General features: G+C 42.5%; 1 protein-coding gene across 4 annotated transcripts in view; it reads right to left on the reverse strand.

The window, feature by feature from the left end:
* cacna2d3a (calcium channel, voltage-dependent, alpha 2/delta subunit 3a) overlaps positions 1–26,929 on the reverse strand; it is a 114,856-nt gene that overhangs the window by 33,011 nt on the left and 54,916 nt on the right. For 2 of the 4 annotated variants that reach the window (XR_011602406.1, XM_070968102.1), the window contains exons 6-19: positions 25,202–25,333; positions 23,930–24,141; positions 22,655–22,729; positions 18,982–19,071; positions 18,217–18,330; positions 11,844–11,922; positions 8,721–8,854; positions 7,568–7,585; positions 3,702–3,773; positions 3,261–3,341; positions 2,575–2,649; positions 1,023–1,106; positions 851–922; positions 70–131 (exon numbers count right to left, since the gene is read on the reverse strand). Coding sequence is in view for 2 of the 4 variants with exons in the window: in XM_070968102.1 (XP_070824203.1) it covers positions 70–131; positions 851–922; positions 1,023–1,106; positions 2,575–2,649; positions 3,261–3,341; positions 3,702–3,773; positions 7,568–7,585; positions 8,721–8,854; positions 11,844–11,922; positions 18,217–18,330; positions 18,982–19,071; positions 22,655–22,729; positions 23,930–24,141; positions 25,202–25,333 (1,300 nt within the window). In the remaining 2 variants the exon portion in view is untranslated. The remainder of the gene's footprint in view (positions 1–69; positions 132–850; positions 923–1,022; positions 1,107–2,574; positions 2,650–3,260; positions 3,342–3,701; positions 3,774–7,567; positions 7,586–8,720; positions 8,855–11,843; positions 11,923–18,216; positions 18,331–18,981; positions 19,072–22,654; positions 22,730–23,929; positions 24,142–25,201; positions 25,334–26,929) is intronic. The other 2 variants (XR_011602407.1, XM_070968103.1) reach the window with 1 other exon arrangement.

Here is a 26,929-nt window from a genome sequence, read left to right on the forward strand (position 1 = left end):
GCGAATAGTGATGGTTCGGTCACTTTAAACTTTGTTCACTGCTCATAGAAATGTCTCCAGCTGCATTACCTGAAAGGAGTCCCCTTGATGTCTGTGTAGTAGTAATCATTATGCAACACCAGTACACGTTTCTGAAATAAAAGAGATTAATACGCTCCATTATACGCTACAGTAAACAGTAGGCAGTGCGATGGCAGTAATCTGATGTGATTCCCTGCAGTCTGGCTCCATCTAGTGGTGCAGAGAGTGCATGCTGTGGTTGGCAGTCTACCACATGACCTGTTACTCTGCAGGCGGATATGTGTTGTTGTTTTTTTGCAGTATTTCGATAAGGATTGTGAATATGCATGTGTGTGTACATTTGAGTGTGTGTGTATTTGTGTGTGCAGATATGCATTTACATATTGAATGCTTAATAATCAGGCTAATGTATAATGCTCTTTACTGAGCTTTGAAAATGCAAAGTGCACGTGTGCGCACACACACACACAGACGCACACAATCACACACACCTGAATGCCTCTCTCTCTCTCTCTCTCTCAGACAGGCAAGTAGTAAAAGAGAATCATTGGGCTGCTGTCTCTCCTGTATTCAGCAACATGTGCACGGTGGAGATAAGGGGCTCACACACAGACACACACACACACACACACCCGTGCATGCAGAGCACACAAAATCTGAAACAAAATCCCCAAGTCAATCCTGTACATCACTGTGCCAAGTGTAACCACCCCTTGGCAGAGTGGATTCTCCCTGCTGCGTATTTTCTCTGGCACACCCTTTGGGACCATCAGAAAAGTGCTTGCTCGTGTGTGTTTGTGTGTGCATTTCTGAATTTTGGATTGCTCACCCCTTTGTCAACACTCTTCTTCACCTCCATGGAGAAGGTCCCTGTCTTCCTGTTGACCATGGCATTTCTCAGCTGGCAGCACAAAGCACATACCAACTCTCAAACTTCAGATTTTTTTATGGAGAGGGGTACCGTGATGATGCTCAGCGTAGATTCACCACAAGTGTCTCACCGTGTCATCCTTATCCTCCCATTCCACCTCGGACAGATCCACACTGCTGTAGTTTGGCTTCCTTCGCTTCTTGCCATCTCCATACTGAGCACACAGGTCCATGTAAACACACACGCATGCACAGACAGAGATACACTGCAGCGTACAATAGGGCTGCACCTAAACATTATTTTCACGATGTATAAATTCCTTTTTTCCTAGATTCCAAATCATCATCATCATCATCATAATTATTACGCCATTAAAATGTAAAAATCCCTGTCACAATGGCCCAAGGTGATGTTCTCAAATTGTTTGTTTTGTTCAAACCCAGTGATTCAGTTCACAATAATATAAACCAGGCGAAAGCAGCGTCTGAGAACCTGAAAGCAGCAAATAAATGACAAATGATAGGGCACATTAATAATTTACTTTCTGTCAGGACAGGAAACAGGAGACAGTAAGGTTTGCATGAACACTGGAAGCCGGGGGAAACAGCTAGCCTGGCTCTGTCTAACCCTACCAGCAGCCTGAAAGCTCACTATTAAGATGTCATATCTCATCTACTTAATTAGTACACAAACAGAGGAGATGTAGTTTCACACAGAGTTAGGCACTGGCAGTGACTTCCTGGAGTCTTGTTATCACTGTGAGCTAACCAGGCTAAGCTGGCCTTGTTGTCTTCACATTTAAGGGACAGATATGACAGTGGTATTGAATTAGTGTACTCCCCAAAATGTCAAATTATTCCTTTAATCAACCCCGTCCCTCCCTGGTTACCTGCATGATCCTGTTTGATATGAACATTAAATAAGGATGATAGAGGCAAGAGTATTGAGTTTATTAATGAGTATGATATGTGTTTGTGCATCTGCTGCGTGTGTGTACTTGCGAGTCCTCCTCTCCATTCATCTGTCAGTGAGGGCAGAGTCCCACCCCTCATTAGTTGTTAAACACCCTTCATTAACATCTTTAATTAGACCACTATTAAACCATCTGTCTGTCTGTCTCACTGTCTGTTAACTCTTCTCCTCCACGTCTGCTCTCCTCTCATCCCTCCATATCTCTGCATTTTCATCCAATGTTGCAGCCCGCTTTGTCACCCTGCACCTATTTTCACGTTAAGCAGGTTCCTTGCTCTCCTCAGCCTCCCTCCCCTCCCTCTCTGCACTCCCTTCCCTCATCCTCTTGTGAGAGGAGTGAGTGAGTACAATGGAGTTAATCACAGCCATTCAAAAGCTGTATCTCTGTCTATTCACAGCACAGCGGAGGCCTGGAACACACTCTCCTCATCTACATACCACCACGCAGCCAAAACACACGCACGGCACATAGAGCACCCACACAACTACACACTAATTTTCTATGTCAATCGGCATCTCGATGTGACAGCGAAATCTGTAATTGACTTGACATGAACTCAAGAGTTAGTATTCCTCAGTCGCGTGTACAAAATAAATTAATACATTTGAACTTCAATCTCTGTGCCCTAAAAGGGATTGTTACGATAATAAGGTTCACACTCGGTTAACTTATTACAGAGCATTTGAATGGTGCTGGAGGTAATACTCACAAGTGGCCGCAGATCTGGATGGGTGAGGATGTAGCCGTTGTTGGTGATTGCAAAGGCGTAGCCGTGAATGCCCAGCTAGGATGACACACACACACACACACACACACACACACACACACACACACACACACACACACACACACAAAAAACACTGAATGGATGCATGACAAATCTACCTTATTGTACATCTTAGCTAATCAAGCTCTTTGTGATTTTTACGGGCAGAATCTTTGTCTTTGTAGGGACACTCAATTGCACGATACAAGAGGATGGTGATACTCATCCACACTTGGACGAATAACACACTTTCAAATGTCAAAATCTTAGCTACACCCAACCAAGCTTCGGATCCACAAGTAAAAGTGATCAGCACAGGGGATGTGGTGGTGGACACTACCAGAAAGCCTTAGTATACATAGTGTATAATTTTATTATTATTGGGTTTGATGAAGGTGTGATGAATAATCAGGGTCAAAACATGAACAAAACCTAAAAAAAATCTAAATCCTTTAACTTGTTATCACAGTGGGTAACACTTAGCATTCAGGTGAGTGTCTCACTCACAATCATACAGCTTAGATGATACACAGGTTTGGTTGTGATTACTGAAGGTGCAATGATTGACATCATATATCCTTTGAGATATGTTATTTATAGGAATAACTAAATGATGCTGGGACTTATACCTTATACTTGGGGATGGTCTTGAGCAGCTCAGAGACAGGCACATCAGTCCCAACCACGCCTAGCAGGATGCCACGGTTTCTCTGAAAGCACACACATTACAAAGATTCTTAAGTTGCATTCGAAAGGTTACTTCCACATCACAGCCTTTTTCAGATCCGCTGTTTGTGATATTAAAGACTCAATGTGTAATATATAATCAATTAGTGATGCTCTACTGTATTCTAATTTACAGACTGCAATCAAACTGAAATCAGTGCCCATCAAATACAAAAACATAATTAACCATTATTTCACAATTTGTAATTCCATGTGAGTTATGCAATAAGCAGTCGCACAGTTTTTCAATTAAGCTGCAAATTTGCTGGAGAAAACAAGCTGGGGAAACATAATGGCAGTGACAGTGAATGTGCTATTGGTATCGGCGCTCTGTTTCCACTTACAGTCTCGTTCTTGGTACTGAACACTGGCATTGCAACTGTGGTCATTAGAACCGGACCTTGACCATCATCCAACTGAGTGAGCCGTGAGAGAAGAACAGTGAAAGACAGCGGTGAGAGGGTGAGAGAGAGAGAGAGAGAGAGGGTGACAGAGGGAGGGAGAAGAGGGAAGCTAATGATGAAACATTATACAAAAGAAATGCAACTGCACAGCACATTGCACGGTATCATGCACATTATATGAATCATCTTGCTTAGTGACACTCAGTGAGTGATTATCTCAAGCTGCATAACACTCGTTCCTTAAGTAGTGAACCTGATAGGAATTCTGCAGCAGACCTAGTCACATTATCTTCTTGAGGGACCTGCAAAACTTCCATGACATGTTTTATTCATGTTTATTATTTGCCTTAAAATGTGTTCAATCACAGTCTGCCTTTGATCTCCTGCAGAATAAGCTTATCCAAAGGCAGTGCTTCTAGTTTGGATGTGGGTATCTTCCCTCCCTAAAGACTGTTGGAATAATTATGATATTTATCTTTCCAGCGGCTGACTGTATCTGACGATGATCCATTAGAGATGAAAGCTTGGCACTGTTATGAAGATACTGGAGGACGGCTTCGCACTCGGCAGAACATTGGTCTGACCTTGTGAAATGTCGATGCTGTCTAAATGTCAGTCACTCACGCAGTTTATGTTCAAGTCACACTGAGTAATTGGTCCATTAAGCGCAATATGGATCCCAGAACAAAATCCGCAATTGTGTTAAGTTAGATGGGGTGGCAAAAAACATAAATCATGTTGCACATGATCTGTTTCTGCTGCAGCAATCAATAGAGCATTATTCTGTTAGACTGACTTGAATATCAGATCACAGCATAGTACTTTTCTTAGGGAACCACCCCATTTAACCAATCCTCTTAACTGAACATTAAATGCCCCCTGTACACTCTCTTTCCCCTCGCGCCCCCCCCCTTTACCTCCAGTAATAATAGGTAATGACAGGAAACTGCCAGCATCCATTCTGTCTCCCTCAGACACTCAAGAAAGGGGAATTGGTGACCTGAGCTCAGACAGCTGGTAATAGCAATCCAGGACACAGTATTAGACATCAAAGACAGAACAAAGCACACCTAAGTACAGCTGCTGCAACAATGGACGGCCATGCTGCTGGAGCACGAGATCGATCAAAGGACAGGAAAAACGAACAGAGGCTCATCTAAAAATACAAAATCTATTTCCAAGATCTATTGGATCATATATCACCGGTCTGAAAATGTATGGACTGCCATTTATTCTGCATCCCCATGAACTGTTGCTGGGCAGCCTCATGAAATGTGTACCGTTTGTACTTCAATGCCACTCTGATTTTTTTTTTTTTTTTTTTTTGTATATGTGCATTTGGTGAAAATCAAGCTTGTCCAGCTGCTGTGGGAAATGACATACTGTAATTAAGCAGATAACAAGAGCTGCACAGAGAAAGGCAGCCAGCAACTGCATCTGTTGGATTCAAAGCCAACAGTACAGCTACAGAGGATTCGCACTCGCCCTACCCAGAGGAGGAAGGACCTTTAAACCTGTGCTTCATCAACCTGACCCAGGAGAGGAAACTTCCTTGAACCCTAAACGAGCGTCCTCCAACGCGAGTCCCAAAGGGGGTGCCCTGTATCTAGAATCTGACTTACATAACCTGCAACCTGGAACACAAGGGCACAACTCAACACACACTTGGGCCAAATCTGCATCATCGCTGCCTCTGTGGCTTCATCTGTATCAGTCAGAGCAAATGGTGTATGAGAGACCTTTCCTCCGTTGTGGGTCAGAGAATGAAAAAGAACCCCTCTGTGCTCTAATACACTTGCTCCCCACTGACACAAATACCCACACACTTCGGCCCCTCAGAGGGCTCAGATACACACCCCTGCCTCCTGTTTGTGTCTCATAGGACACCTCGTAATCTAGGTTGCTGTGACAAATTGTGTTCTGGTGGACGAGGTGACCCTTGTTTCCTTGGGGACCAGGTTTAATGATGTTGGTGTGTGTAAGCCCTGAAGCCAAAGCCCCCCCGTAGGCTCCTGGGGGAAAAGAGTGTGTGTTAGACATCCCCAACGGAGGGCAGAGCTGGCAGCGAACTTAGCACACGTTTTTAATGCACAGGTGTTTTGGGATATATTTATGAACTCTCAATTACCTCAATCAATATTAGCACTTCTGCTTTGAAATAGCAGAGCTTATATTAATCCGTCATAACATTTTAAACAGCTTACTGCTTCAATTCGTCATTCGTCATTCATCAAGGTAATCAGCTGCTTCCAGCTTTCCCATTTGTCTGTCTTCATGCTTGACCAAGTATCAGTCTTGTTGTTTGAACTTCAGTGCAAAACCTTCTTCTCAGCCCCACATCCTTCTTTTACATCCTTTGCATTTTCTTCAAAACTTTCACTGATATCCTCTCCCTTCAAATCGTTCTCTTCCTTCCTCAAACTTCTACCCGCCTCCCCACCCGCTCCTGACACATCCCTCTCACCTCCACCTCCCTCCCATCATCCCTGAGCTCCAGTGTCAGTTCATCCGACAGAGTGGGAAACAAAGCCAAATGAGCCAGAGAATGATGGATGAAGCTGGTGAGACGGAGGATAGGAGGGGGAGAGAGGGGGACAGGGGAGGAGGGGAGAGCACAGGTGGAGGGGGAGAGCTGGAGAGGGAGACGCGAAATGAAACAGAGGAAGAAAGGGGAGAAACGCTGGGCTAGAAAGATTATTGGGTAGCACTGAGAGGGATGGAGGAGGAGAGGAGAAAGATAGGATGAAGGGTACATCTGGAAAGATGATAAACATCAGCCCTGGAACACAAATACCAGATGCTCATCACTTTCCTAACGCTGAGCAAATCCCAAGAGTTTTGCTAACTTCTTATCAGACACTATCACCACGAAGGGTGTGTGTGTGTGTCTTTCTGTCGCCGTCTGTTTTACTTTCAGGGGACTGTTGTCTATGCGGGCTCCTAGCACCCAGGCCTGAGCTGTGCTGGAGCGATTACATGCAAAGAAACAGTGCAGATTCCTTGCTAATCCCAATTATCATGTCTGACAATGTGATATCTATTTCGGTTTTCTGCTGAGCCGCTTGGATGTCAATAAGCTTGGGTCTATCACACTAACAGTACTATGTCAGACATATGGCCTGCCAGCTGTCTAATGGGACTGCTCTGTGCTCAGCTCTTGCTGATGGGGGGCAGAGCACTCTTCTGTTCTGCAATCATCATTGTTATGATTATAGAGCTGCTTATCTCAACCCACATATGATTCATAAAACACTGAAAAATAAAACACTGAAAATGATACCAAAAAAAAAAAAAGCATCCCGCCAGTCATTATAGGCCATTGGATTTTCACCCAGAAGATGACAAAACAGCTCATTCTGGAGAATTCTACCAAAACAAATAACACAGGCAATCTTGTTTTCACACCAAAATCACAGGCAAAAGAACAAAATGTAGCCTCACATTTACACACAAGGCCACACTGCCAGCCCTGGAGATGCTGGCAAAGCACAGCCAACACAGCATCACCAATGATCAATGAGTGCGAGCGTTTGCACAGACGTGTGCGTGTGCTTTATCGGGCGTGCAGAAGAGAGTGATCAACTGAACCAATGACAACCACGATGCATGGTTTGAATCAGGAGGTTGTGGAGCGACATACGACACTGACACACAATAAAATGCCATGGGTCAGTATGGTAGTTAGTTCACCCAAATTATGCCGTCATCTCGCAAAGACCAGAGACCAAAACGCACATGCACATGAACACACACCGGGCCTGAACACAGTACAATACAGCGATGACCTCAAATTTGATATTCTTTACCTTCTGTGCTTGGGGGAGCTAAAGAGGACAGATTAAGGAGGAGAGGAGGAGAGAAAGGGTCAATACGTTTGTGGAAGCAGCCGTTCTGTGCTGCTTCCAAAGACTGAAGTGCCAGCACCAGTGGGTGTGTAAAACGCCACTGACACTGACTTTGACTGCAACTTTAAAAACAGTGACTGTGTCAAGAGAGGTGAGCTTTATGGCTGGGAGGGTCACAGCAGCGGAAACAACATTAAGCTGTTACTGTTGAGCCAGTGTTGGGTGAATGTGCTTTCACTGTGATAAATGGATGAGGATAATAAGGGCAAAGAGAAAGGAACAAGCAGAAGAAGGCAGAAAAACTTTAAACATGAGGGATATGAAGAGGATTGCAAAGGAAAAAGAGTCCACTTCTATGCAGTGCTGATAGCCCGCACATATTTCTGCTGGAGGGCACTTGCCTTTGTCCCCTTACATGAGCTCTTTCTCATGTTATCTATTCAGAAATAGTGGAGGACAAATGGCTGCTGTTCACACTTTATGGCCCAACACAATAACTCTAACAAAAGGGAAGCATGTGTGAATACTATAGCATATTGTGTGTATATCATGGACAACATACAGAGGATCCTGTATTGTAGGTCAGGCATTATGGTGTTTTGAAGATGTGCCAGAGAACTACAAAACATGTACAGAGGATTTGTGCACGTGATTATCTGAGAGTGTTGAGCCGTTATTCACTGCCATTTCATAATACGTGTTTGGCCAGGCTATGAGGTTGAGAGATCAGAGACTAACTCACCAATGTGCCCCAGTATGTTGTGTTCACGCTACACAACTCCCAAACTCACACAGGAGACTCATTCACTTAATGGTTCCATCTGCTGCTCACACACACTTTCACGCATTCAGTCTGAGACATACAAAACACATTACCAGGCCCCTGCTTGAATTTTATTATCGCTATTCTCCTTTAGATTATTTAATCAATCAGATACCGAACATGCAAATGTACTTTTTTAAATGATGTGCATTATGGATTAAGTTGAAACCTACAAATCAAATGCAGAATATTTTCAGCCCCTACTGTTCACAAACCAGTGGGTGTGTGTGGTTAGCGAGTACTGTGGGAACTGGAGTCCAGTGCCAGTGAAAGGTGGCATAGTCAACTCACTGTGCTATCAATGTAGGCCTCAGTCCACACCGTGTCGTGCTCCTGGTCGATCACCTTGGGACGACTCAGCACATGGAGATACTCCATCACATTCTCTTGCACATCTGCCAATGTGGAAATCTGGGTGAAGTAGCCTGTTGGGCAGAGAGAGGAAGAGGAGAACGATGATGAATCATTAAAGTAAGATGCTGGCAAACAATGAACAAGTTCACTCTCATCGTTCACTGTGCTGCCACGAAACACAGATCCAAAGTCCAGCGTCTCTGTCTCCAAAACTGTTTCACATTGCAGCAAGTGTCACATCTAATATCAGCTTGGCTATATAATCTTTTCCAAGCCATCACTCCCATTTTATTTACCTTGGTACCAAAGCTGAGAAATTACATCTGGAATACAGTACGGTAGGCAGAAGATATCTGCTTGATGAAGCAGATGGAAACCTGGATACATGTATGAGTAATAGCTGAAGAACTCCCTGCAGTGAAAGCAAAGCAGCATGGGTTTGTGAATGGGTAAGTGCTATGTAAATGCAACGAAAAAACTCATCTCAGTTAAACCAAATGTGATGCCATTTCTTACGATGGTAATGCTACCATTATGATGCTAATGTGCATGTGCAGGGGGGGAAAATACTGTTATCTCAGCAGGGGAGGACGGAAAGGGAGAGAGGAAGAGGAGGAATTGGGACAAGAGACAGACAGAGGGAGAGAGAGAGAACAAGAAGTGGCACAGAGGAAAATGGAAAAGAGAGAGACCACCACATTTTCACCCATCCGTAAAAACAGCAAACTGCCTCCATCACCATGAGGCAGTCAAGGAGAAAATCATAGCTGGAGGAAACAGATTTTGGGGTCATTGTTCCCGGCAATGACCTTTACTCCACAGGGAGAAGAGAGCTAGAGTCTAGACATAGATCGATGAAAGATGCCACGTATCCTTACAAATAACTAAGGATAAGATCGATCATTGCTGTTCTAATTTTAAATCTGAGCCACAGTCAAAAAAAATCCTCATATTAACAGTGGAATCACTGATACCTCATAATTACTGCAATCACTATAGCAACAAAAAAATGCACCTGGCCCCGAATTTGACCTGGAAGTGAACCTTGACAGATTCGTCCTTTTTCATCCTCAGAGACATTTGGATCTATTATTCCAGCAGACAGTACAATGACAACACACATACAGACTCGCGGCGCACACAAAGCAGCACACTGCCTCAGTCTAACTGCATCGTTCATCACAGAGGTGAGTGAAGAATGACTACTCCCTCTGGAAGGCTGAGGCCGTCCTTCGGGCTGAGCCACCGGGGGCCAGTGAGATGAGCGGGGGTGGGGGTGGGGGGGGATGAATGCTCCCTGCTTTCAGTGACATGGTACACCTGTCGTACATACAGGACAGGACAGCCACCGCGCGGCCTGGTCAGGGAAAGGACCTTGGTTTGGGTGATATGTAAGCAAAAATACGCAACTAGGTGTCCTGATACATGAAACTAATGGATGAGGTGGAGGTTAAAAATGATGTGAGGCAGAGCTGCATTACGTAGTATGTGGATACCCTCACATACACCCATATGAGACTGTTGAACATTAGAAATTAGGAGTCAAGCCCAAACAATAATTACACAAAAGTTCTGTCTCCAAACTGGGGTGTCCACATACTTTTGTCCATGTGGTGTATGTTTGAAGGGCATAGAATACATATGCTGATTCACTGTATTACATCTACACAAAAAAGTGCTATATCCAAGTGCGACAGTCACAGGTTGTCATTTGTGATTTGGTTCGTTGCCAGTCACGCCCAGCAGACACACGGGGAGCAAGAGAAGAGGAAGAAGAGTGGAGCGCAGCTGACAGTGCACCTCTTTTTATACTGTGATGGACAATGGATGATAAACGTCATCCCTGAAGTACTGAGGTTTAATTTCTGTCTGCGTCTAATAGTTACCCTAAATGAACTGCAAACAAAACCAGCTTAGTGCACAGCTGTTAAAACAAGAACAGGACCAGAGAAGACCTGACTGAGTTGGTCCTACCGCAGAGTCGAGTGAGCAACACTGCGGGGAACAAGTGGAGCAATGGTGGAAAGTTATTCAAGCACATCCGGGCTTGGGGCAAGGACTGCATCGTTTCCTTGCTGATTGGAAAGCCAAAGGCATTTCTCATATGCGGCCTGTTACTAGCTGCTGCAGCCTTAAGGCTTAGTGGTAATTAAATCCCCTAGACCAGCATTTTGAGAATATAAACAATATTCTTAGCTCCACTCAAAGGGAGAGATTTTGACATAACAGCCTTCAGTGACAGGGCACACAAGGTAGCACTTCTTCACCTGCAAAACTATTCCTGAAACAGTGAGGAAATATTTTCTGCTGTAGTTTGGAATAGAGATGTTGTGCCTAGGGAGCTGAGAGAAGCCTGTTGTGCACAGCTCCTGCAGGCTGGAGAGGATGTCACTGTCACAAGCCTGAATCATCATGCGGCATACAAACCCGCACTAATGCGGCGCGACACACATGCGCACACACAAACGTCCCATCATCACCACTAACACCCTCAAACTGACTGGATGAGTTCTCTGATATCACTTCCAAGCAAAACTGTGTCCTCTTATCTACACACATAGAACTAAGAACACACGCACACCCCTCGTGTGACCTATGGCTTGCTTGCCTTATCTACAGCAGCCTGAGGAAATGGAGCCAGACTGTCTCTGTCACCCACCTCCCAGCTAAATATAGAACCTGAAGGAAAGTGCTCTACACACTGAGACAACCATGACCACACAGAAAGCAGCTGGAAAGTGGTGTATCGCCAAGATAGTTTGGACTTTAGGCTTAAGAGGAGGATGTAATGTGACATATCTGGTCTGCGCAACTGGCACCAGCTGCCTGCTGTCACATACACGTGCTAATACTGATGAGCCCTGACAAACACATGTCTATGCAACTACATGCAAGCACACAGACACACACGGCAAATACCACAAATAAATCCTGAGCTCCATAATGTATTCGTTTTCGCTGGGCTGACAGCAGCATGCGGCAACTTTCTTCTGCAAAAACAGATTAGAAGGAGAGAAAAAAAAAAGTACAGCGGTCTATGCATGTGTTGTAAGATCCCACCTTTGTTAGCACATGCCATCCATTTCAGATTATCTGCGAAGGCTGACTCTCGACCAATCAGGTAAGGGAATATGCGGACCTGTGGAGAGAAAGCAGATAGCTTCCGTCAGTCATTTTAATCGCATTTTGATAGGGCCCGCCACACCACCATATAGAAGATAACAGTGTCAAAGCCAGGCAGAAGGCTCATTCTTTATCTGCCAGTGATTAGCAGACCCTTTCTCCTTGTTTAATAGAGTTGATTACGGACTCATTAAAGCCTGAAATTTGTCTTTTAGATTTTATTTAAAGTTTCAATAATTCACATCATTTTTTTATCAACTCAAGGAACTAAACAATTAAGGATTAACAGAGGTTTCCCAAAATAAGATTAGTGCATCAAGAATCAGCAGTTTAAGTGAATGCAAATGACGAAGTAAATATTTGGAGTTGAAAAAGCCAAACTCAAGCTCCATGTGCTCATTCCAGAGAATCTTCTGAACTCTCTGCTGCCAACCCCATTTTTGCCCGGCAGTGCTCAGTTGGCTCTAGCAGCAGGTGTAGTTGGCAGGTGTGTGTATGTATCTCTCTGTGTGTGTATGAAGAACAGGTTGCCAGATTGGACCAGATGCAAGCCTCTGGGGGCACAGCTGCCATAGCTCCCATGCCTGCATTTTTCACTGCCTCCCTCCACCCTGACAGCATGTGTCTGTTTGTGTTTGTATGTGTGTGCATGTGCATGCACACACGTCTAGATGTGGCTATAATATATGTGTCTTATCAGATTTTGGATGATTGGCTTTCAACAGAAGGGTCTGAAAATGGCAAAAATATAATTTATGAGTAAACGTAATTTCCCTTTTGAGGAATATTTCTGTATTAAATTATATTTATTTCATTGTCACTGCAGTGTGTCCAGATGAACTCCTTATAAATTACAGTGATTGTAACAGCTTTAGCTGACAAAGATATAAACCACAGACAGCTAATTCCAGCCTCTCGTTTTCCAGTGTGGATATTTTTGGTCTATTGTCGACTATAATGAGTTTCACTGTGCATAAGTACAGTTGTCAGACTGTCATTTTTAAGCAGTCCTCATTATCTAGACCATAATCATCCTCTATTCATACAAATCTCAGCTATTTGAATGACGCTGCCAGAGTGACAGGAAAACACAACACAGCCGATGTGATCGAAACTGCTCCATGTGGGGCTTTGGGTGAGAGGTGTCACAGTGGGATTTTCATGTTTATTGTTATGTGTTTTCTTCAGTGGTTGCAAAGACGGAGGTCAAACTACAGCAGGCTGGTCATCAAATATGCAAGAGGTTTACAGATGAGTTAAGTTCAGAGGAGATTAAAAAAAAAAAAAAATGCTAGTAGGGGCTCGAGCCACAGCATGCAATCTTCAACCTCCTTGACTGCACAAGTTTTACATAGGCAAGAATAAAAATACACATCTATGGAAAAAATGCAAGTATCCACATCTGTGTGTATCCATGCAATCACAGACACTCAGGTACAAGAGTAACACATGTATGTAAGTTTCAGGCTGATGCACACACCATACTGTCACTTTTAACACAAGTGTACATGCACGTAAAAATGTCTGCTCACGCTCCTACATTATACATTCAACGCTCAATATTTCATGAACTCATTCTGCAGAGTAAACATTCACACAAACATTTAAAGACTGGAAGTACCTCTGTAGGGCTACATGTGTTTTAATGTCCAGAACACAGTTACATTTCACACTGTTTCAAAGTAACTGCAGGCTAATTGTTCTGATGTTTATGGTCTCATGCAATGTGGACCACAATCTATGACCAGTCAGGCCCCCAGCTGGTTTCAACCTGAAACTAAACAGATGTATATATTGTAAGGATGTAATTATTGCTGCCATTCACACATCAACTGCTAAACCTCAGAAGCATGCTATAAGGAAGCATTATTTGTGGTTTGGAGATTCTGATCTGCAAAAATAAGGCTCCTTACTCTGTGGAAGGAATATGTACATTAATGTAAGAGCTGACTTTTCTATCAATAACTGCTATAATTTACTACTAAGTTACCACCCTGGCAGCCATTGAAGCTTTTAAACATTAGCAGAAGACCCTGATAACCTTGTGCCACACTTTCTAAAGCAAGCAGCTAACACATCTTTTTAATCTATCTCTCGCCTTTAATGAAATTCCTTATCTCGAAGGCTGCTTTTCTTTTACTATTACTAAAAGCAGGTGACTGAGCACTTCTAAATGATTACAAGCCCAACTCTAACTTTAAGTTTTTACTCTAATAACATTTTATCTGAAAATCAATCTGGTATTGTTGAGACTGATTCTAGGAGAGCAGATTGAGGTGATATACAGTATGTTTGTGCAAGGGAACAGACTGCCGCTCTCTGAGTCTAACAGAATGTTGGACTCGTCTGTTCTTGGGGTGGTTGATTTTCTACTGGTGATTTTTCTAGCCGAACAGTCTGTTCACACAGAGAAACACTGCTTTGGTGAAATGCTTATGAATCCTTGGACCTAACTGGGCCAAGAGCAGACTGAAGCCTTTTCAGAGGACATGGTTTGCGGGCCTAGTGGTGGATTCCCAGGTTGCACTACTGACCCTCACATGAAAGAGGCAGATACTACTGCGGGAGTACCTCTCACAATTCAGGTTGGGAGCCAAGGCCTTATGGAGACTGTGTCTCTGTCTCCCAGGGCTGATGGTATTACCAGTGTAGATTGTTCTTCTGGCCCTACTACACATGCAAATGTGCCTCTTGTTTGTAGGACTGGGCCCAAGGAGTCTCCCTCACAGGCTGCAGCGCTGCAGAGTAGTCTCCAGGTAATTATGGTTAGCCCTTCACTAGTGGGATAACAGAAACAATGATGGCAAATGACAGGTACTGTGTCCTCATGATGCACTGCCAAATGGTGGCGACAGATAAGTTATGGGCAGTGCACAAAGGACAGGGCGCAAGCAGGCATGAGCAAGGTTTTGTGTGGCCCAGCATGTCAATCTCCTGAAGAGAAGTACATGTAGCTCATTTCAAAGTTTTTCTGTACCTTCACTGTCAAGGTCAGCCAATGCTGAAAAGGACCAGACAGCATGCAGCATCGTTCATCAGCTGGCAGGCCTGTCTAGCTTCCCCTTGCCTCTGCAACATGGCCCACGGTTGTGGCTATGGGCACAAAGCAAGCGGCCACAATCAGTGCTGGCCTGTGCAGTGATTTTGGCATCGTGGCCACTGTCTAAATTGCAAATCATGCGAGCCGCTCTGGCTCAGAAAGACTCTTTGCTGTATTACAAAGAAAACCATCAGATACAATATATTGTACACTGGCCTAGACCCATATGAATAAATGATATTTCATGGCATTTGTGTGCAGGCAGTCAGTTGACTTGGCCAGAGAGAGATACTAATGTGCTACAGGCCAAAAATGATGGAAGAACTTTTTCAGTGTATGTGCCCAGTGATCAGCTTTAATTGGCATGTATCTGTGCCATGTTGGAACATCAACATATCCAGTTTTCATAATACAGTAATGGCACAACCCAGGTTTTTGTCCCCGAGGATGGTCCACATGCCAAACACAGACAATCTGTCAGAAGATCAGGTGTCTGGGGACAGTCCAGCAGGATACGCTCTCAGGTGGTTGAAGGAATTTGGCGCCACTACAGACAGAAAATAGTCAACTGTTTGAATCAAGGGCGACCACCACTGCTGTTCTAATCAATGCCATATGTTGTCCAGATTTTCCTATTGTATTATTTGGCACTTTAAAAGGTGGTGAGTTTCCCAGTTCACTGCCATTAATTATTGACCATTTTAGAGTGAACATGAGGGTGCCAGTCTGCCAAAATTCAACTAAGATTTTCTTGTGTTGTATTCCTGCAAGCTGCTTTATGTGACTGAACAGTAAAAAAAAACTTTTTACCCCACTCACACTTGCTGGATTAAGGATGTATCGCATTTTTCTCATCTCAGAAAATATACAGTTTATTTGCAAGGAACCTTCCTGGGTTTGATTGTATCTGGCTCCTGTTCAAAGATGTGGATGAACATCCTCTTTAGCCAAAGGAATGCAGAGTGCAGACCATTATCTATTATTATTATTATTAATCAAAATAATCACACACGTGAGAAAATGCTAAGTACTCTCTGCTTTTTTGGAGTGTGAGTGCTTTTCTTCTGTGTTTCACTGTGCTTACTTGTTCTGTGTCGCACAATAACAACCACAAATACAACGTGAACCATGATTAAGACGAAATTTTAATGCTAGTAGGCAACATGCTGGGAAGAGCGTCATTAGCTGTCATTTGGGCTCAGCTTGCTGAGATTAAGGCTCACATGTGTTTAGATGCATGTGTAGGTTGTGTGTTTGTGTGCTGCGTTTGTAGATACACGTGTGGGCACATATTGTTTGAATGGGTATGCACATGTGAGGTTTCAGGTGTGAGTGTGGCAGGGAGTGATACTTTCATTACTTGTGTCAACTCAATTATTAGGATCAATAATACACACGAGCCTTGAGTTACACTAAAAGTCAGTGTTCTTAAATAACTCACCACAATGGTTTTTGGCTGTACAAATGTTCAGTTCTTTGTAATTTTTTTATTATGTATATTATGCTTTTTGATGTCATGCTACTAAAGTAAAGACAAATGCAGAACAGCTTCTGTAATGTTCTTTATCTACAAAATGCAGTTATCTGAAAACTGTGACAGTATCTCTCTGAAAATAATCAGTGGCTCAACTTGAAAGAAAAAGTCATTATGGAATGTATCTGAAGTCTTTCAGCAGTTTAGACTTTTCATCAGCAGATACTGTTCTTCATGCCAATGCTTTCTCTGTGATCTTATGATCTTTTCTCTACAGCTCTCTGGAATAAAGGCCATCTGCATGCAGATACTCAGTAACTTATTTGCATTCAGCTTTTCCAAAGCATGCCTACAGTATACTCTCAGTGTGATGCTATATGGTGGTGAAGCTGTAAGGCTGGTTGGAAGGAAGCCATTAAAAACCAGCAGCAGTGGGGAGAGTGACAGAGACCGAAGACTTCTATTATCAGCGGGGCTTCTTCTAAATGGAACTATCTAGCAGCCTTGTCCCCTTTCCGCTCACTGTTGTTCAGCCTTGAGGCAGGAGTGAGAAGGGGGGGGGCGTCGGCTGCAAACAGGGACCATCAGACACACAAAAACACATAACAATACAAGTGCAGCATTTCTAATAACACATAGGCATCCATATTAATGCAAAGAAATATATGCTAAAACAGATACAACACTTATCTGAAGCAACTTTGTCTTATATATATATAAAGTTTGACAATATGTTCACTCTCTCGTTCACACTGAACTTAGTTTAAATGGGTTCAAATACTGTGCTGCTAAGTTACAAAAAACACACTAAATAATGTTCTCTTATTTCCTGTGAACAGTTTAAAAGGTTGCACTTGTACTCTTTGAATCGCACTTGTTAATGCTTTTCTGAATGTTGAAAATGTAGATGTGTGAATTATCTGTGGATCTGTCTATACTGTACTTAAACTGTAGATGGTAATTTTATTATTCTTGTTTTTTATCCCAATCTCAATGTGACTACCTCTTTAAATACAGGATTAAATGAATATGTGTACCTCTACAGGCACATGCCTGCATGTATATACAGCGTGTGGTGATGGTGTGCGCATCTACCACTGCCTTTAGTACAGTACTTCTATCCTCAACCTTTTAAGGGTGAAGACCCTCTGGGCTTTCTTTTACAGAAGAAAATTACCTAAGAATAACCCTTTTTCTTCCCCTCCATCTCCTCTCTCCTCCCATTTCATTTCATGGCCTGTCAGAAGAGCACCACAATTACCTTGCAGGACAGCAGAGAGACAGCTCAGTCCTCAGAGACAGCAGAGCCATACTTAACTCTGTTTTAAAGCCCTCTGAAAGGACCCCTCACTGGGCCCGCTCAATACCTTCTGCTTGTCCAAAACTTTCTCTAACAACTCAGCCAAATAGTAATACTCGGCAAAAACATGCTCTGAAATGTGACAACAAAAAAATTGTGTATCCGTATGGTAAACACGGATGCACTTTGTTTTAGAATGATCCTGTTTTCTCTTTCAGTCCTGTTGCTCACAATTTCTGTAGAAAGTGTATTTCTAATTTGTAATCAATTCCCTGACCCTATGAAAGATCCTCCTCCTCGCTCTTTTTGCTGACGGCGTCCATAGTCACAGGAGGCTATTAGTCCATTGCTCTTCCTCCGCTGTGATGGCAGGTTTCAGGTTCATGAAGTTGTGAATGAGGTGTAATGGGAAATCGAGCTCAGCTGACCTCATTTGACAACAGTCACAGAACTAGAATGGCACAATAATGACGTGTGTGTGTGTTTAATACACTACCTTTCTCTCTGGCCAGTTATACTTGGCAAAGATGGCATCATATGTGTCCACTGCCCCATCTGTCACCAACATAATGGCCTGGCTACACTCGCTACCCCTCCCAGTCTCATTGAACTGGAGATAGAGAGAGAGATAAAGAGAGGGAGGTTACGGCAGGTGAACAGAAACAAAACAAAAAGTCAAAAAAGTCAAATCTACTTCTATCAAAAATGCACAGTACCACACAGCTCATCTAGTCACTGTTAGAGAATGCAATGGGTCTTCTCAGTACTTCCCTTCTTGTCATGAAAGCTAACTGTGTTGCAAAAGCTAATGGCATAATAACACCAGGCCCTCTCCTATACACACATGGATGCACACAAGCTACAAGCTACCTTCAGAGCGCATTACAAGCAGAGATTAGAGAGAGGAGTCATTAAGCAGAATGGAGACACTCGTCATTGTAGTGTACACTTATGTTGTTGAAATATGAGCATTTAGAACAGGAAGACAAATGCACGTGTGTGTGTGTTTGTGTGCATGTGTGTTTGATCAATTGCTTGTTCATAATGAGGAGACGTCGAACCAGTAAACTGACTCATCAAGTGCCTTGTTTACTTCGTTTCTGCATGATTCTGTTGATTTAGCTATTAATTACAGTGCACTAATTAATTTTGTGCACAAAACTGTTTCTTTGCTGTGTGTGCGTGCGTGCGTGCGTGCGTGCGTGCATGCGTGCGTACGTGAGTGTGTCCATGTGTGATCATGCATGAGTGTATTACTTACGTCACTGAGAAGATTGAAGGCCTCAGTCAGAGCGATGTCTAACATACCGATGCCCTGAGCAAACAGCTTGTCGAGGTGCTCCCGGAAATGCTGGGAAAATAAAGTTTGGGGAACCATTACAACCACGGAGACAAGAAGCCAGAACACAAAGGGAGACAGAAATAGAGGTCATTATTGATTTTTACGGAGGAAAAAAAAAAAGGAGGCAAAGAGAGGACACAGCAACAGTAAAATGCTAAAAACACAAAGATATTGATTTCATTTACTCATAACACAGAAAAACATTCACTGAACCTGATTTACCGTCGTTTGTATGTGAACAGAGATCGCACCGATGGTCTAATGGGCTCTTTAGCTCAGCCGTGAGCCACTTTCTACGGCAAACTGCCACACTGTCTTGGAGTGAAGTGTCACGCGCTGACTGAAAGAACTAAAATGACCTGTTTTCCCTCCACCTCTTTTTGGCTGACAGCTAAGTGTGTGTGCAGGTGTGTGTCTGTTCACAGATGTGATCCTGTCAGAAAAGGTACGTTACCTCTGAGGCAATTAATGATGAGTTTAATGTCAGCAACCCAACAGGTCTCATGTGCATGTCTCATTATTTGCAACAGCCTGGAGGTGAAACCCTCTCTCACACACACACACACACACACACACACACACACACACACACACACACACACACACACACACACACACACACACACACACACACACACACACACACACACACACACACACACACACACACACACACACACACACACAGATGGACACAGCCCATTATCCTGTTCAATCTATTCATAACTATTTAGATGCAGTTGTTAGCATTTCAAGCATTTAATGTTGGCTCTATCCAGCTACCTGCAAAAAACATTTCCACCCGTGAAGGTGAGCGATCCTCTTAAACACAGCAACAGAGGCCCTGCACACAATATATGACTCTGTCTCTTCTTAGGGCCTGGGAACACCCCAGACCTACACCCCCACCTACATTATCATCTCCCCAGCCTCTTATTTTTCTGCCCTTTTCCTTTCACTCACTCTGCATTCATCTCCTCCAGTCTTCTGCTCCTTACTGATGGGAGGAGAAAAGTCTCTCAACACACAGCAGGGGATCCAGGCAGCGTAAGGCCATATCAGAGCTCGCTCGCTTGGGAGCGAACGCACACGTGCAACACACACACACACCCACCGGCGTAAGCACCAGCAACACACAAAAAAAATCTGTGCACAAAAACAACCTCCAGCGTCTCTGACAACTCCCCCATATGGCAAAAAGACACAACCTTTCCTTTGATGTGGATAAAAAGGTTAATCGCTTCCAACAAAAGGCTGCACCCTGGAGCACAGCAAACTTTACCCACTGCATGTGAATGTGTGTGTGTGTGTATGTGTGTGTGTGGGTTATGATCGAAGTGATTTGTCTCAGCACAGTGGGCTATGTTCAGTCCCTGGTGCAGCGGTGCACTTTAAGTGGCAGATTCAGAAAGTGCGTGTGTACATGCAATGCTGAATGTGCCCAAGCTTTTGTGCTGCACCACAAGGCTCTGAAATGTACGATGGACATCAAATCCCTCACTGCTGCAGACACCTTTTATACTCACAAATGATCACAGCGGTCAGCGTAATGAAGCCTGGCCTCAGGGATGCAATAATGAATGAACAAAAATATCTTAAATTGCAGCTTGCTGAAGCCTGAGGTTTTGATTTTTATGGCAAGTTGTATATCTCAACATGGCGGCAGGTGCAATTCTCATAAATGCGTGGAAAAGAGAGTGGAAAATAGTTGTTGCTGAGTAAAAACACTGAGTGCTGTGTGGTGATGTGAGTCGGATAGGCCTGTTTCAACATTAAATCAATAATGATTGAATATGATTCCAAACATGTAGCTATAGAATACAACATATAAATAATCACCCATGGTTCTGCTGCCATTAGCCGACTATGTCGGTCGGTTTATTTCTCAAGTCCTTTCAAAAACAGGAACGGATTTGAAAATTTGCAGGTGAACAGAAATGAAGGAAAGAGAAAGTGAGCCGCTAAAACTCAGTTAGTTGCTCCATCTGTTATCAGTTAGATGACTGTCCATCTGTGACATGACTGGAAACAGGCCACATTTCAGTCGACTGCCCTAGAGATAAGGTTGAAAATCAGAAATGCTTCACTTTAAGGCGTTAAATATTAGCCTAGAAGTATTATATACATAAGTAATAATCAGACAGGATGGATTGCTGACAAGATGCTTGCTGACAAGTCTAATTAGACAGACAACTACTGGTTATGTAGACAGATGAATGCGTCTCCAACAGAAGCTTGACAACAGGTATTTATAACCCAGTTGGTGTTTGGGCATGAAATAACAGATTTTTAGAAAGACAGATCAGCAAGTTTAAGTCTCCAGTGTGACAGTCACTTCCTGCCCCCAACCGAAGTAAAAGACATTAGCCTTATCTACTGGTACAGACTGCCTTTCCCTCTTAGCTGGCTGACTCACACAACATTAAACTACCATCTGGAATTGAACACATAATGCTAATCCATATGCATAAAGTGTACACTCACTTAGAAATAAACATAAATTAACTTAAACACTAAGAGGCATACACGCAGATATGAACACACACAGTTGTGCAGTATTTGCACGTGGTGCATGAAAGCAGTCCATGCAACTGCTGGTAAAGAGCTGCGTTCTCAAAGGTTTGGCCTGGACCGGAGATAATAGAGGTTACTGAATTTAATACCGTTTATAAATTGAATTTCTAAATGGACTTTAAAAGAATTTGGAAGAGATGGACTTTTAGTGGGCACCTGGAGTTGGACTCTATATTGTAGGCAATAGAGAGGAGCTTAGACTCAGAGATAAAGAAGAAAATCATGGCGCAGAAATAGAAAGGACTCTCACGGGTGCATTTTAATGAAATCATCTTGTACGACCAGTCCAATCAGTCTACATACACATAAACTCATTCAAACATACAAACACTGTCCAAACAACATTCTGTGGTAACATTTAAATCACTCACCGCCTCAGGAAGATGCGAACCATAATTTCAAAGATTATACTGTCAGACTCACAATGGCCAGCTTAAAGAAAAAAAAGTATTCAAACATATCAGAACCAGAGATATCCTATGTATGAAAACCTGGCACCTACATTACCCACAATGCAAAGTGGCTGCTGATTGCAGCTGACCTCATCAACATGGTCAGAGATCCCAGTGACTCTGACTGCCCCCCTTTTTGGATGACACCTTTCACTGGATTACTTGCACATTTCATATACTGCACATGAAGTTTCTTTGCATGTTTCTGCACAAACTGTACAGCTCTTCTGTTTAAATAACATATTGTATATATTTTTGAAATACTTTTTCACATTTTATGGTAAATTTTCTTACTTACTGGCCATACTATAAAGTGAGTGACATCTTTTGCATACTATTTATTTTTTAAGTTTGCATATCCCTGTGGTCCCTATTCAGATAACAATACCCAATATAAAGCCAAACTAAATTACTTTTTACTGCTGCAAATCACCTGCAAAAGCAGCCTTTTTACATTTACTTCTACTACACCTGAAGCAGAGCCTCCGTCACAAAAAAACCCATCAGTGATTTCTAATTGACTCTAATAGGAGAAAACAATAAGGGATAAGGAAAGAGCGACTTACGTCTTTGTTGGTGACATCTGCTTGGACCAGAGTTCCGTTTAAGCACGGCTCCACATAATGCAATTCCTCATTGTACTGAAAGAACACAAAAGGACTAATTAACATCACCATTTTTAGTCACTTAAGATGTACTGTGAATATAGAAATGTTGAATCTAATGTTTAAAAATGCAAAATGTTAAGGTGTTAGAAACTTCACTCATCTTGATGAAAAGTATACACACACACACACACACATATATGCACACATACGCACACGCTGTACAGTACACAGTGTACCCAGTGCCTGCCATTCTGTGATAATACTCACCATTTAACGCATGAGTGTGAATTAGACTTCAAAGTCCAAGAAAGAGAATGCAAGTGTGTTCCTCCAAAGCCAGCAATTTTGCCCAAATGTGTGTATGTACAGTACATACACACCAAGACAGACACAAACAGATGCATAAGCACAACTTCTCACCGTGTGAGATAGACTTTTTCTCTCACTGGAGACACTTAAGACAAAATCCATAACAACTTTTGCACGGCTGTCTGTCTTCTGCGAGAAATTCCTTCATGTATATAGAAGGTAACACAGTAAAAGAGGTACAAATGGGAAGAGGACAGAAGAAGCTAATGAGTCAAAGTGACGCATCCTTTTAAAGAGTGTTTGGAGAAAACAATATGTTTCCACTTGATTGTCCAAATCCTCTTTTTCTTTATTTTTCAAAAGAATAATCTTCAAAACAACATGATTAGGATATCAAATGATAATGACGACTTTGTTCTGCAGAGAAAGAGAATGGAGGCTGGCAAAGTGACTAGCTACATTTTGATGTGAAATAGCATCAGACACACACATGTGCAAGTGCATGGTCTCACTCACTCACACACACACACACACACACACACACACACACACACACACACACACACACACACACACACACACACACACACACACACACACACACACACACACACACACACACACACACACACAGACGTACACACTTCATCAGACTGAGATGTGATAACAATGGTTTGGGAGCCTGAGGCGGGATCCAATCACAACTGTCTCTTTTGCAATTCAAATCTTCATTCAGTTGACTGCTAATTGGTTGTGAGTGTGACAGGAGAGAAAGCCGATTCGTTACAGAATTTCCTCTGATCTAAGAAGAGGATGTGGGCCTGTGTGTTTGTGTGTGTGAGTGTGTATCTAAAAAAACATATAGGTTAAGTAGTTTATGTACCCCCTCCCCCCACAGCTGTGTGCACATCTGCGTGGACTTACGGCAATGATGTTAAAAAAGTCATCGTCTCCAAGAGTGTCCAGTATGGAGGAGACAGTCTGCCTTGCGATGGTCAGCCTGAGGCCTTTCATGCTGCCGCTGACATCAACCAGGATGACCACATCCTTTGGAGAAGTGGCAGCCTGGATGTACCACTTCCGGTTACGACAGTCGAAAGCTATGACCCCGTGTTCATCTGGCTTCCACTTGATCCCTTTAAGAGACACAGTCAGCATCACAAGTGAAAGATAAACGAGGTACTGCAATAGTGCTAGAGCTGCATAATTGGTACGAAAGGAAAACAAACTGTTACCTTGGCTGAAACAGAAAAAAAGGGAGCCAGGAAATCTGTTCTTTGAGCCCTAAAGGCTTTCTGCCAAAGCACACTTCTTTTTTTCTGTCACAACAGAATTTTTTCGAACACATTCATCATATGCTTTTTAAAACTTCCTCTGCACCTGCAGAATGTCATTTTTATAGATTCGGTTCACCCAAATTACAATAATATGTATTTTCTCACGTACTTCCAGTGGTATCTGGCCATGCAGATAGATATTTGAGATTTCAGTGACTACCCCAGTACAATGGAGATGAAGGTAATACAACAGTAACATCCCTTGGAAGAAACTCTTCAAATTTCCAAATGACACTGAAAAATCCACCGAACACACTGTTTTGATAAAGGAATACAATGCAATGACTTTAGCTGAGATTCTTCATGCAGTGATGACTTTGGATGCCTCCAGGTCAGAAAACTAAAGATGGACAGTGAGAAGACCTTTTGACAGTCAGACCTGCACAGAATATGTAGAAGATGTAGACTAGAGATGTGTGATATTAAAAAGCACAATTATATGCAGGATAAAATATAAAAAGGAAAGAATGAAGCCTTTCCATTTGTTTTCTCATATCATGTGCCACATAGAATATCTATTCGCCAATTCCATTCATAGGCTACTTTTCTTAATTATACTACTTCTTATTCATTCCACTTCACCTGAAAATGATAATTTTACACATCTTCTTCACACACTCTCTAATCTCTACAGACTCTCACCTGTCTCTCTCACCCCCCTCTCTCCTCTTCTATCTACTCTCCCCCATCCTCCTCTCCCTCACCCTGTTAGCCTCCAGTCTCTAGCTGTCAGTCACTGAAGATTCCCACACACCCCTTGCTCTGCTTTAGGGAGACAGCGACTTAATTACAAACACACACGCACACACACACCTACTACCTAACACAAATCCACTCTCACAAACAAACACACACTTACCTGGGTATTGCCTGAAAAAGCCTTTGGCACTGCCAAAGTACTGCCATATGAGTGATGGATCTCTCTCAAAGTTATCCACAAACACTTTATTCAAGGCCTCGGACCAGTACACTCCATTGACAATTGCCGAGTCTAAGGATTGAGGGGGAGAAAGAAGGAGGGATAGCAAAGACAAGCATGGAGAGGAAAGAAAAAAACACTGTTTCAGTAACAAAGGTTAACATTGTTTTACAGTCCAGGAGGTTGGAACAGAAATTCTATAGTGCCTGCTCAACCAATCATATTGTTTCATACACTGTACCCCCACAGATAACAATCAGAACCTCTTCATTACACAGAGAAACAGATAAAGTGTGAACAAGAGTGAAAAGATTGGAGTAGAGAAAAATAATTAGAGAGATAAAAGAGAATATGAATGGGAGAGACAGTATTAAACAGACTATCTGGTATTACAAAATGTGGGAACAAAAGTGAGTAAAGACCTGAATCTGACGTTGTGTCAGCTGTTTCAAAGTTCAAAATGTTTTGCCAGAGAAATATATTATTGCCATGAAAACTGTGCAGTTTCTGCAGTCTCACTGCAGTGGCTTGAGTGTCAAACCCACTGTGGCCACAGATACTTGGCCAACTTACATCAAGTTAAAGCTATGAGCCGACCAGACTTAAAGGACCTGTGAATAAGATTTAGGGGGATTTAATGTCAGAATATGGCAGAAATTTAACATAATATTCATGTTTTCATTAGTGTGCTATGACCTGAGAATAAATTGATAGTTAACTTCTATTGATTGCAATATAAATATTAGTGCTGGCAATCGATTAAAATATTTAATCGCGATTAATCGCATGAATGTCATAGTTAACTCGCAATTAATCGCACATTTTATCTAATGTCCCTTGAATTAAAATTTTTATACTGTTATCAACATGGAAAAGTGGATAGGCTTGCTTTGTGCAAATGTTTTTTTATTGCAAACAACAACGCGTATTTCACACTAACATTCTCACTTTGAGAAGTCATTCACATTTGAAGCAAAATCTCACACAATTTAACACTGTCAATAAACAGATGACAAAAAAAAATACTTTACAAAAAAGCCCCTTCAACAACCCTTTCTTAGGGATCAAAACAGGGTGATACAAAATAAAGTTGCACATCATTGTAAACTAGGACTCAGGCTATAGTGCAGTTAAACCATGGCTTAAACTTTCCTTCCTTAAGTTTCCTTTGAACATAACAGCATCCATATGTCGAAAGCCATCCATCGTCGCCTGGTTTTGACAAGGAGGCAGCGGAGAATTCACATTTGCCGTGTGTTTGGCCATCAAGTGGGATTTCAGTGCTACAGTGATAATTCAGTTCACACCAACTACACACAGATAACTTTGGTCTTGTCAGTCGACCCATCTGGCAACTTTTTGAAACTAAACTTTCCATTCAGAATCTTGTTCACATCCAATTCGGCGTTTCACGCTTGACATCCACACAAACCGGTAACCTGCTCTTTTACAGCTAGCGAGCAAGCAAGACCAAACACGTGCGTGGGGTGTGCCTATTGTTTTGTTTCCGGTTTACAATCGGATCCTGTAGTTTTTCTTATGTTAATAGCAGTGGCCACAGATAAAAAAAACTACAAGTTCACTAGGTCACAAAGAGCGTTAATCTCGGGATAAAAAAAAATTACGGCATTAAAATTGATTTGCGTTAACGCGTTAATAATGTGATAT

Source organism: Chaetodon trifascialis, chromosome 8 (assembly GCF_039877785.1).
Source record: "Chaetodon trifascialis isolate fChaTrf1 chromosome 8, fChaTrf1.hap1, whole genome shotgun sequence".
Taxonomy (NCBI): Eukaryota; Metazoa; Chordata; class Actinopteri; order Chaetodontiformes; family Chaetodontidae; genus Chaetodon; species Chaetodon trifascialis.